At 47.0% G+C, this 13,388-nt stretch overlaps 1 protein-coding gene across 1 annotated transcript in view; it reads left to right on the top strand.

Moving 5' to 3' along the window:
• The window catches only part of sntb2 (syntrophin, beta 2), a gene marked incomplete at its 5' end in the record, with an annotated part of 95,284 nt that extends 85,291 nt beyond the window's left edge, over positions 1–9,993 (top strand). The window contains 1 exon segment of the mRNA XM_084335061.1: positions 9,865–9,993. Within this exon segment, the coding sequence (XP_084191187.1) occupies positions 9,865–9,957 (93 nt within the window). The 3' untranslated portion in view covers positions 9,958–9,993.
• Positions 9,994–13,388: the final 3,395 nt, after the last annotated feature.

Genomic DNA, 13,388 nt, shown 5'->3' with positions numbered 1-13,388 from the left:
AAGTCCGATTACGTCAACGTTTCGTTTACCACGAAACCTATGAAGTTTGCCGCATGTTCACGTCAACACTCACGCGCACAATACACGCTTACCTAGGATTTGACTTGATTCAACAACAACAAAGCAGTCGGGGGAATGGCAAGCCGAAAACCTACGTCGCAAGTGTGGTTACACTTTACAAAGCTAGATGCAGACAACGCTCGCTGCAATATTATATATATATATATATATTAACTAATTGTTCTAAATAAATAATAATGATAATAAATCATTTGAAGTTTGGATTTTTTTTTTTACAACTGAGGTAGGTAGATACAATTTTTAGAGACTAAAGTACCGAAAAAGGTACCGTTGGGTACCGGTATCCATTCACAGGTACCGGTACCGGTATCGGTTCAAATGTGAAAGGTACCCAACCCTAGATGTATGTGATCCTAAACTCATTGACAATAATATTCTCCCATTACAACCACATCAGAAAATTATGCCTTTTAATAATGCATTATGACATGCATTGCACATTATGAGTCTGGTGTGTGATTCAAGCTTGCTAGAATATGTTCACCTTGTGTGTATTATTATAGTTACACAATGTCATATTCTGACTATAATGCTCTCATAACTCATTATGCATTAACGATATGCTTATGATGCTCTATAACGAGCAACACCTCAAGTAACCGTGCCGTCACACAGTAGCCCAGCGTTCCCACGGAGTCTGTCTGTATTAAATGGTAAATGGCTGCATTTATATAGAAGCTTTTATCCAAAGCACTTTACAATTTGTCCCTCACTGTTAGGGTTTGAAACCGACCTCAACAGCACGTCACAGACAGGTAGTTCAGAGTTAGCCAAACACTAGGGCGTATTTATTTACAGAATCAAAAAGAGTCAAGTAACAATTCTGAACAACAAAAAAGGAGACTGCCTTCGGCGCCTCCCGGTGTTAGAGGTGGGGAATCGGCGTGGACGCCGTTGCGGCTCTGCAGATACTCCCAGCTCCAACTCGGAGTGGAAACGGAAAGAGAGAGAGAGATCAACAACAGTCCAACAGTACACAGAGGCAGTGCAGTTCAGTCCTCCCTTAGCTGAGTCCAGTATGAAATACAAGTGACTTGATCTTCGGTGTAAACTACACACAAGTTAGCTGAGTCCAGTACAAAACAAAACGGTACCTATTCAGTGTTATCCAAACACACAATTTAGCTGAGTCCAGTACAAAACAAAACGGTACTTCTTCAGTGTTTATCCAAAACACACAATTTAGCTGAGTCCAGTGCAAACAAAAACGATACTCTTCAGTGTTATCCAAACACACAAAAACAGATAATCCAAAAGGGTTTGGTTCCAAAACTCACCAAAGCGCAAACGCGTAAAGCGGGCAACGAGGCACAGCTCCAAACGGATGATCAAGATATTATCCAGCGGCAATCCAAAGATGTCCTAGAGGGAAAGTAGACGAGGCACAACAACAGGGGGAAGGCAGGCAGAAGCAGTAGTATTCAAAACGACCTGACAACGATTGAAAGAAGGTCCCAGTATATGAAGCCTCTGGAGCGCTAATCACAAACTACGACAGGTGCGTGATGGAATTGGTAATCGCTCCAAAAGCGTGTGGCGGGGAATGCACCAATCAACACAGTACCTTAAAGGAGCGTGTGGCGGGGAACGAGCCAATCCTCACACTCACATTTTGACCCATTCACTCACACATTCACACACCGACGTCAGAGGCGACCATGCAAGGTGCCAAACTGCTCATCGGGAGCAAGTTAGGGGTTGAGTGTCTTGCTCAAGGACACTTCGACACACTGCCCGGGATGCGCAGGACTCGAACCGGGAACCTCCTGATAACCAGGTGACTGTTCTACCTCCTGAGCCACTTTACACTGCTGCCGCCTAGCAGTGCTTTATTTCCACGTCACGGCTTCTCACTGAGACAGTCTGTATTACACTGCTGCCGCCTAGCAGTGCTTTATTTCCACGTGACGGCTTCCCACTGAGACAGTCTGTATTACACTGCTGCCGCCTAGCAGTGCTTTATTTCCACGTGACGGCTTCCCACTGAGACAGTCTGTATTACACTGCTGCCGCCTAGCAGTGCTTTATTTCCACGTGACGGCTTCCCACTGAGACAGTCTGTATTACACTGCTGCCGCCTAGCAGTGCTTTATTTCCACGTGACGGCTTCCCACTGAGACAGTCTGTATTACATAGAGATGGGTACAGAATGAGGTACTTTTAAGGGTACCGACCGAATCACGTCGGTACTACCGAGTACCGATTCACGTGATATCCGCCGGTGCCACATTTCGGTACTGTAAAAAAATAAAAATTGTACCGCAAAACGAAACCTATGAAGTGTGCCTCACGTCAACGTTCACGTGCACAATACGCGCTTACCTAGGATTTGACTTGATTCAACAACAAAGCAGTCGGGGCAAATGGCAAGCGGAAACGGTCGCAAGTGTTGTTACACTTTACAAAGCTAGATGCAGACAACACTCGCTGCAATATTATATATTATATATGATAATAAATTATTTGAAGTTTGGATTACATTTATTTTTACAACTGAGGTAGGTAGATTACATTTTTAGAGACTAAAGTACCGAAAAAAGGTACCGTTGGGTACCGGTATCGATTCACATGTGAACGGTACCCGACCCTAGTATCACACTGCTGCCGCCTAGTAGTGCTTTATTTTCACGTGACATCACGGCTTCCCACTTTACTTCATTTTGTGGTATTTTTACACCACTTTCAGTAAACATGTGGTTGGATTTGATCAGGAATGCAGTGTGACGCAAGTGAAAGCAATAAGGGCTCTCCTTGACTAAATCAATATTTAGTGGACTAATAGTCATAGGATTTTATTAACTGGCCTAACTGCCTTATTTCATCAACAAATATGTTGTTCTGCTGCAAATGAATACAGTCCTTCATGCAGAAGGACCTCTTTAAATCTAGTGCTTATTAAAGACAAATGTTGATGCATTTTTCAATAAACTAGATTTATGGGTGGTTTTCTTCTCTCTCCCTCGCTCTCTTTCTCGCTTTCTCTCTCTCTCTCAATTAAATTACATTTCAATTCAAAGGGGCTTTATTGACATGGGAAACATACGTTTACATTGCCAAAGCCTCCCCCCCCCTCTCTCTCACCCCCCTCTCTCTCCCTCTCTCGCTCTCATCCCCCCTCCCCCCTCTCTCTCTCCCCCTCTCTCCCTCCCTCCTCTCTCTCTCTCTCTCTCTCTCCCCCCCTCTCTCCCTCTCTCTCTCTCTCTCTCTCTCCCCCTCTCTCCCCCCTATCCTCTCTCTCTCCCCCCTCTATATCCCCCCATCTCTTGCTCCCTCCTCTCTCTCCCTCTCTTCCTCTCCTTCCTTCCTGCTAGGCACTTTTCCATATTCCACAAAATAGACTGGTGACTCTTTCTAGTGACTTGTTGACAGTGGATAGCTAGGCGACCTTGCAGTGAAACATACTGTCAGATATCTCTATTTGCTTCTGTGTGTGAATTGGCTCTATGTGTGTGTGTGTGGGGGGGGGGGGGCAGCTCAACTCCCCTCAGGACACTATGGGACCCTATGGGGCCCTCTGTCTGTCTATGTCTAACAGCCCCGTCTCACTCTAAAGACCCGTCTGTACATAGGCCTCGATCGATCGCTTGTACACAACATGAAGAAAACAACCGATCACACGGTAAAAGCCTTACGATAACAGAGGCTTAATTTCTAAGGCAGAATCGCCCGTTTCAAAAGCCTACGTGAAATAGTGAACCGTTTAATTCACAGACTTAAAAAGGACCCGGCGTACAGTGAAGTGAAATAGAGATGTATCTCTAGCTCTGACAGATCATAATATCCTCGCATGTGTGTTGTGCAACCTGACTGCTAACTTGCAACAGCAGCTGTTTGCCTCTCCCTATCACTTGCTTATGTGCTTTAACCCTGTCACTACCACACTACCAAAGGGTTAACCCTTTCACTGCGATAATACAGAAGGTTAACCCTTTCACTGCCACACGACAAAGGGTTAACCCTTTCACTGCCACACTACCACATCATGTGGTAGTGAAAGGTTAACCGTCTGTCGTGTGGTAGTGAAAGGGTTAACCGTCTGTAGTGTCGTAGTGAAAGGCTAACCGTCTGTAGTGTGGTAGTGAAAGGGTTAACCTTCTGTAGTGTGGTAGTGAAAAGGGTAGTGTGGTAGTGAAAGGTTAACCTTCTGTAGTGTGGTAGTGAAAGGGTTAACCTTCTGTCGTGTGGTAGTGAAAGGTTAACCTTCTGTCGTGTGGTAGTGAAAGGTGGGAATACATATCACGGATCAGACGGTGGACTCAGTGATGACCAGGGTTCACACAAGGTCCTTGAAGTGCTTAAAGTGCTTAAAAAGTCCTTGAAATTCAAATCAACCATTCGCATTGAAAGTTTTGTTCATCCATGATAAAGAACTACATTTTCTTTTATTTAAAGTGTAACTAATTGTCGGAAATTGGTTTTAAGCCATAAATATTGGATTTTTTTCTATTAAAAACAGCATTTAGACTTCCGGTTTGCGACGTTCTGGTGAGCAGCCACATGAAAGAACTCCCGGTCAATGAATATCAAAAAAAGGAAGTAAAACAATTCAAAACGAAATAAAAAGTGAAGATTCGAGGACCAAAGAAAGAAGAATGAACATGAGGACAAATGAAAGAAAAGCAACCCCAGATGAAGTAAATACAGAGATGGAAAAGACTCAACACGAGGCAATGATGCAACAGGTAGAACAAGCTAGCGGGACGCTGAATGTCAGTGCAGAGGAGCTACAGGCTAACATACAAACTAGCTTACAAGCTAACAAGCTAACGTGCTGGAGGCGGCGAGGGACACGCCGCGGAGAGGATGGAAGGAGCCGGGAGGGGAAGGAGAGAGGCCTACGGCCTAGGCCTACGCTGATGCAGAGGATGGAGAGGGAGCGTGCAGGTGGACCAGAACCGAGAGACGAGGACGAGGAGAGGAGGACGGGAGGAGGAGAAGAGGGGACCTGAACCAATTCAAAGCAGATCAACTATGAAGAACGACAAAGGGACATGAGAAAGGGACATGAAGGGACACAGTGATCCAAGGAAAGATACAAGACAAAATCAACGTGGAAGAGTACCCAATACAAGCATACACACGGGGGACCTGGGGATGAGAATAGATACAACAGAGGAAAGATAATTGAACAGTTACCCCAAGTAGTATAAAACTATAACACCAGAATTTAGAATAATTAACACTATGATTTACAATACACACGTTATAGACAAATGATTTGAAATATATTTATTTTTTTAAAGGGACACGCTGATTAGGAAACATATGTAAGGGGTAATGTATAGCTACGAGGTCATTGTCGCAAAATAATTGACCGACACGGAGTTTAGAATACCGAGGCGCCTCGCCGAGGTGTTCTAAACGTAGTGAAGGTCAATTATTTTGCGACAATGCCCGAGTATAGGCTATACATTATCCCGCTTATTACATGGCTAACTTACTAACAATATACCTAATTCATTTTACACCATCGACAAGACGAGATCAAATGCAGACGCAGTTGTTCTGTGGCTCTGTCAGCCCAAATAAAGTGATTATTATTATCGCCGGCAGCCGGCAGGTGTGTCTGATTGCACTGATGCAGTGTGTGTCAGTGGGCTTGATTGCTCAGCTGCAAACAGCGGTCATTATTGCTCGGCAGAGGTCCGTTATCGAGTAATAACGGACCTCTGCCGAGCGCTATTGACCAATCACAATCAAGCATTTCGGCGAATGTTAAAACGCCATGTAATAATGGGGAATAATACACGATGGACTGGTATGCAGGAACTACAGGATTACACGTGACACACAATACACAATGAACATGAGCATAAGAAAGACTAATTCAGAACATTGACCGGGAGCTCTGAGGCCGTCCACAGAACGAATGTTGGACTTATATAGTGCGCACTTCGCCACTAGGGGGAGCCCTCTCACTAGGAGAGCCATTACTCCTCACCCTTCCAACGGGGAACAGAGGGATACGATTGAGATCCTCTAACACAGTGATTCCCAACCTGGGGTCCGCGGACCCCCTGGGGGTCCGTCAGGGGGCGCAGGGGGTCCGCCAGACCACAGATGATTTGAGTTTTTATTTTTATTTTTACTTTATAATTTTTTTCTTTCAGAGAAATATTTAATTAGCATATTTTTATCTATATGAATAGTCTCTCCACTACAATAAAAAATAAAGATAAATAAATAAACATCTAGACATGATTTTTGAACGTTAACAGTAGGCTACCGGGTAGCCGCTAAAACGCGAATCAGTTGACTGTATCACTTTCCGTAGCTAGCCTAGCACGCTAGTTAACTTTCTCGGCTCGTCTGCAGTCAGCCGCCAGAGGCGAAAATGTGTGACAAACGAAAAGGAGATGACGGCAGCTCATCTGCAAAAAAAGTTAGGACCTACAGCAATCGCGAAAATTACATCACCATGGGCTTCACTGAGGGACCAGACAAACGACCTGAGTGTGTGATTTGTGGAGAAAAGTTGGCAAACTCGAGCCTGAAGCCCAGAAAGCTGAAGAGACATCAGGCGTCTAAGCACCCAGAAACCGTTGGGAAGGATCCAGACTTTTTTCGGAGGAAAGAACAGTCTCTCAAGGCGAACAAGCCCGTTGATGTTAGAGTAGCGTGGAGCAGGGGTGGCAGTGATTTACAGAAGGCTACCGAAGCCTCCTTTGAGTGTTCGCTTTTAATTGCAAAAGCAAAGAAACCGCACAATATTGGCGAGCAGCTCATCAAACCAGCCTGCATCAAAATGGTTTAGAAACTGTGCGGCCCACAGGTGGCGGATAAACTAAAATCAGTACCACTCTCGAACAATGTAGTGAAAGACCGAATTGATAAGATGTCAAGTGATTGCGAGCAGCAGCTGTCAGAAAAGCTTAGAAAGGGTCCATTTGCCATACAACTTGATGAAACTACAACTGTCGCAGACGAGGCTGTGCTCATCGTTTATGTGCAGTATATCGAAAATGAGGATCTGAAGCAGGACATTCTCATGTCAGTCAACCTTACTACCACCACTCGAGGTGAGGATATTTTTACTGCAGTGGATTCTTACTTCATTCAACATAAATGCAAACCATTCACCATTAGGGCCTGATTTGAGAGGATGAATACAGGATTTGAATATTGGCCAACATTCTGAAATACATATGGTGCAAGATGAGATTTGTTGATTGAAGGCACAAGTCAAAGAAGCATAGTGGGTCTAATTATGATGCATATTCCTGTGTATAAGCAGTTTGTTATTAAAATGACAAAAAAAAGTATTAAAATGACAACAAAAAAAAAGTATTTTATGATATTTTATTAGGAGGGGGGTCCAGGAATTTCATCAGAGATGTTTGGGGGTCCCTGGGGGAAAAAAGGTTGGGAACCCCTGCTCTAACACCATGGGAGCACCAATGTTGTCTTTTTTCTTTGAGTTGTGTTAGAATAGCAGTTGCTTTAAATGTGCACATGGACATTTGTGAAGGACAGGAATTCAAAAGATGTTGGACAATGATAGAGGCTTGGAGAATCTCCATCACTAGGGGGGGGCTTCTCCCATAGGAGAGCTGATTCCCCTCCAACCCACCAACCCGGAGGCAAAGAGTGCTAGCCATATAGCTTATTTTATTTTCATCTAGTGTGTTTTCAGTAAAAAAAAAATTAAGTCATGTTAGCATAAATGTATATAGTGATATCGGTGACATGGGAGGTACAGAAGTGGGCAGGCTGAGTTCAGCGGGGGGGAATGACGGTGGGAGGGGCCATCGTTCCGGCGGTTCGACCCGGGAGAGGGGGGTCTTGCGTCTTGTGGGATCGGTATGGGTGGGGCGGGGCCCTCGGCCGCCGTAGCCTGGACGGTCTGGTCACCGGGCCGGGGGGGACACCGGGCTTGGGGTCGCGGGGGGTCGGGGGGCCATTGAGGCGTGGTGCTTTGGCCTTCTGCGGGCCTGGACTTGGGGTTCTCGGGGGCCTGGCGGGGGCGGGTGGGGGCTCTAGGTGCTCGGCTCCGCGCATGGTGGACCAGGATATGGGGGTGTTCTGTTTCTCAGGGAGGAGGGCGGGAGGGAGGGGTTTCTCTTATGGGGGTCAGAGCAGCTGAGCTTTGCCCAGTGGGGTCTTGTGTGTTGCAGGGTCGGTGTGCGTGGGGTGGGGCTCTCTGTGACATGGGAGGTAGCAGGCATGGCTCGGTGGGGGGGGAGTTCCCTTCCCCTTCCCTCCCCTCTACTGGGCCTGGCCCAATTAATTCAAGGACCCGTGTCGCTGGGGGCCCGGCTCCGCGCGCATCGGCCTGGGATATGGGGGAGTTCTACAGGCTTAACTCAGGGGGGGGGGGTGTCGGGGGGGGGCATCGTTTCCGTGGTTTGGCCCGGGAGAGTGGAGTCTTGTATGTTGTGGGGTCGTTGTGCGTGGGGTGGGGTGCTTGGTGACATGGGAGGTATCAGGCTTGGCTCGGTGGGGGGGAGGTACCACCCCTCGCTCCTCTACTGAGCCTGGCCCAATTAAATTCAAGGGACCCGTGTCGCTGAGTGCTCGGCCCCGCGTCGGACGGACCTGGGATGTGGGGAGCCCTATTTCTAGGGGTGGACGGCGGAAGGGGGGGTCCCTCTTATGGGGGTCTGGGCGGCTGAACGCAGCCGTATTTCAGTAATTCAAGGGGCCCATGTCTGTATACTGTTATGTTATTGATGTTATTGTAGGTATTGTCTAAGTGTTGTAAAAAAAGAAGAAAAAAAAAGCATTTTAAAGTGAATTGTATCCTTTTAAATGCCCTTTTAAAACTGGGTGACTGGGAATAATTGGCATAATGACCTAATTGGGGGAAGGGGGGACATGGGGAAAGAGAAAAAAACAACAACAACCTAACACTAGTACACACACTTAGACACTGCTAATTGATTTTTGACTGACACTTTCTTCTCTCTCTCTCTCTCCTCTTCCTCCCTCTCTCTCTCTCTAATCCTCCATCTCTCTCTCTGTCTACCTCCATCCTTCTCCAACTCCCCAACACGCTCTCTTCCTCCCTCTGTCTGGCCACCTCCCTCCATTCCTCCCTCCTTCTCCATCTATCCACCTCTCTCTCCCTCCATCCCTCCTTCTCTCCCTCCATCTCTCCCTCCATCCCTCCTTTCCTCCTTCTATCCATCTATCCACTTATCTCCCTCCATCCGTCCTTTCCCCCTCTATCCCTCCTTTCCTCTCTCTATCCACGTCTCTCTCCCTCCATCCCTCCTTTCCTCCCTCTATCCACCCCTATCTCCCTCCATCCCTCCTTTCCCGCCTCTATCCCCCCGTTTCTCCCTCTATCCACCTATCTCTCCCTCCATCCCTCCTTTCCTCCCTCTATCCACCTCTCTCCCTCCATCTCTCCCTCCATCCCTCCTTTCCCCCCTCCATCCCTCCTTTCCCCCCTCCATCCCTTCTTTCCTCCCTCTATCCACCCCTATCTCCCTCCATCCCTCCTTTCCCCCCTCTATCCCCCCTTTTCTCCCTCTATCCACCTATCTCTCCCTCCATCCCTCCTTTCCTCCCTCTATCCACATCTCTCCCTCCCCCCCTCTATCCCTCCTTTCCTCCCTCTATCCACCCCTATCTCCCTCCATTCCTCCTTTCCCCTCTCTATCCCCCCTTTCCCCCCTCTATCCACCTATCTCTCCCTCCATCCCTCCTGTCCTCCCTCTATCCACCTCTCTCCCTCCATCTCTCCCTCCATCCCTCCTTTCCCCATCTATCCCTCCTTTCCTCCCTCTATCCACCTCTCTCTCCCTCCCTCCCTCCTCCCTCTCTCCCTCCCCCATGCAGGTGTTTGACCTCCACTCGGGCCCTAAGCCGGTCGTGTTTGTCCTCCACTCCTTCCTGTCGGCCAAACTGACGCGCATGGGTCTGCTGACGTGAGCTTGCAGAAGCAGCAGAAACAACAAGGGCCCACCACTACCACCACCACCACCACTACCGCCACCACCACCGCTACCACCACCACCACCACCACCACCACTACCACCACCACCACCACCACCGCTACCACCACCACCACCACCACCACCACTACCGCCACCACCACCACCACCGCTACCACCACCGCTACCACCACCACCACCACCGATACAACCACCAACGCCGCCACCACCACCACCACTACCGCCGCCACCACCACTACCGCCGTCACCACCACCACCACCACCACTACCGCCACCACCACCGCCACCGCTACCACCACCACCACCACTACCGCCACCACCACCGCTACCACCATCACCACCACTACCGCCACCACCACCGCTACCACCACCACCACCACCACCACCACCACCGCTACCACCACCGCCACCACCACCGGGACAGGGAGTAGGGTGAGGCAGCCCCTCAGCGCTGATAAAGGATCATACACAGTGGCGTTGTTTTCCAAGGAGCGCATGTGCTCCTGAACTGACAGAAATGTTTAGGTTTTATTCCAGGAGTGGTGTTGAGTATAGCGTGGTCTGTGTGAAGACAATTAAAAGTGTCTCTGTTTTGAAGGACTCTCGAGCCGCGGCACACGCACTCCCCTTTTCTCCATCTTCCGAGGTAATGTCACCATGGCGATCTCAAACCTGGGAGTGTGTTCTGCCCGTTCAGGACTAGCGCAGGCCGCGTTGAGTGTCGTGTGGCCTCGATCGTTAATCCGATTGAATGCGGGCAAAATTTCCCGACTGAATTTTCCCCAGTGAGCATTGTGACATCCTAGTGAAACGTATTGTTTCGGAAATATTTGCAATAAAGTATAAACTCTCACCTTTGTGTTGCTCTGCAAAAAATTGGGTCAGGAAACCTTGCCTGCGTGAAGTTGGCTTTACCGGTCGCATTATACTGGACATAGGCACGCAGTGGTTTGTGCTCGTCCTGAACGGGGCTGGGAGTGTATACGCTTCCAAAATGGTTGCACTGTAGAACCAGACAAGCTCTTGTGAGTTGATCTTGTGAGACCTCGTCTGGCTTGGCTAGTGGAACCCTCTGTTAATACCATTATTATGTAGTCCAACGGTTAATACCCCAATTTTCACTCACGTTGAGGCTTTTAGACGGGGAAGATGATTCCCGATCAGTGTTATAAGGGGCAACTTCACCCTGGAATCATATGGTGGTGATTGTCTTAAAAATTATACCTTCTCTTCTTCCTTTTTGTCGATCTCCACCATACACTTTCGCTTGTGAGGTCAAGGAGAGGTTACTAGGAAAGGAAGGACCTTTCAGACAATTGAAACGCAGCCAAGGACAAATTAGGAAATTCTCTCTCTCTTTTTACTATCATTCCATTACAGCCTTATAATGTACTTGGGGCTCAGTTTATGTACTTTTATTGCTTTCTTGGTGGACGAGTGGAAAGAAACAAGCCGGGTGTGTCGGCTGTTTTCGAGAGCGAGGGCGCACCGTTAAATGAGATTGCGTGCCGAGACTGCGTGAATGGTGAAAGGGTTTCAGTGTATATGCATGTTTATGTTTGTTCACATGAAAGAAATTGTGTGTGTGTGTGTGTGTGTGTGTGTGTGTGTGTGTGTGTGTGTGTGTGTGTGTGTGTGTGTGTGTGTGTGTGTGTGTGTGTGTGTTGACTTAATACTACATCCTTGTGTTGGCTTGATAGTGTGCCTGTTGTCTAAAAGACAACCTACTTTTAGCGCATTATCCCAAAATGACTGTTATAATCAGGATTGCCAACTGTGCCTTTTCTCACATGTAGTCAAAGACGCTCTTTCTAACGTTTTCATTTGATTTCACAAGATAAGAGAATCAAAAAATTCAAAAACAATGTAAACTTTTGACAATGCACAGCAATAGTATTACTCTTAAAACTGTAAATCATGTTATTTCATTTTGTAATTTTTGTTTGTTTTATATAAGTGTATACTATCTTGTGTTTAGCATTGTAGTGACAGAGGACTTAAAATGAACTGCGTATTTGGATCGTTTATGAAATGGAAGTGTAACCCCCCCCCTCCTCCTGTCTCTTTAAGATGCTAACTCTTCCATTCCTCTTTTTGTCTGAGATTATTCTCCAAAATTTGGCATTCTGACCTCCTGTGCCCCAGATCAGCACTGCCACACTGGGAAGCTTTACGACTGTGGGCCCTGGTTTGGGCCTCTCGTCTTGGCCCTCGACTGTGCGTGATTTCGTAGACGTAATGATCCCAACGAAACACCCTTTGTCGGGGAAGCAGAAAATAATTACCATATGATGCTATTACCGGTAGTCAAAAAGCGCTTCGTTTTATTCCAGTGAATTTCATATTTCCATTTTATGTAAAGCCAAGGTTCCGGTCTTCCTGTCTGTCTGTCTGTATTTCCGGCATGTCTCTGAGTCGGAGTGGCCTTGCCCAAAACATTGCAAGCCAAACAATCTAATTGGACACGGGGTGGGGGGGGGGTTCGTGGGCTGACTGTAAATGTAGGATACTGGGTTTTGAATGTGTGTCTGTTACAAGTGTAATTTTCAACATGATCTGTGTGTCTTATTAATTAGGGACAATGCACATATTGTATTACTTTCAAGGCAAGATAAGGATTTGTTAATAACAGTGGCGAAAGTTGGTACAGTGTTCATAGTATTCATGGTATTCATAGTATTCCATCTCAGACATCTTGGTAGGCAAACAACAGGTGATTATCATCAGGTGGCCAATGAGCTGTGGCCTTGTGCCATATTGTTGGCGTGACATGAGAATACTACGAATTGTCCCCTTGATCATTCTGTAAAACAATTCAAACCCCATTGACCATATTCACACGGCGGCCATTTTGCTCTTATGTCGTGCTCAGGATGGGTTTCACCTGGCAACGGAGTGGAAAGGAACCCCAACCTGAGCACGACATGAAGAGCGAAATGGCCCGGCATGAGAACATGGGTCGATTAAGCTTTGGATATAAAAACTTGATGTGTCAGAAGCTTCATTTTCTAATAGCGGGTCTTGATCTTTGTTTTATTTAGGGACCTGGTGGTAACGGCTTCCTGTGATTAGAAACAGCAACAGAATGAGTTTTGTCTTCATCACATGTCGTGTTGAACAGTAACCAACACACAGTGTTATAAATTATACATTCTGCTTTTCTTTTCTTTTTCTTTTTGACATTTCAAAACACTTCTGTGCTGCGGATGTTAACGTTTAGGCTTCACACACCAGGAGCCTGTCGTGTCCCTTAACCCTTTCACTACCACACTACAGAAGGTTAACCCTTTCAGTGAAAGGGTTAACCGTCTGTAGTGTGGTAGTGAAAGGGTTAACCCTTTGTCGTTTGGCAGTGAAAGGGTTAACCTTCTGTATTGTCACAGTGGGTTAAACCCTATGAATGTACTG

Source organism: Notolepis coatsorum, assembly GCF_963971535.1.
Source record: "Notolepis coatsorum genome assembly, chromosome: 18".
NCBI classification, from domain to species: domain Eukaryota; kingdom Metazoa; phylum Chordata; class Actinopteri; order Aulopiformes; family Paralepididae; genus Notolepis; species Notolepis coatsorum.
The sequence above is the reverse complement of the archived record's forward strand: the minus strand, read 5'-3'. Positions and strand labels throughout refer to the sequence as shown.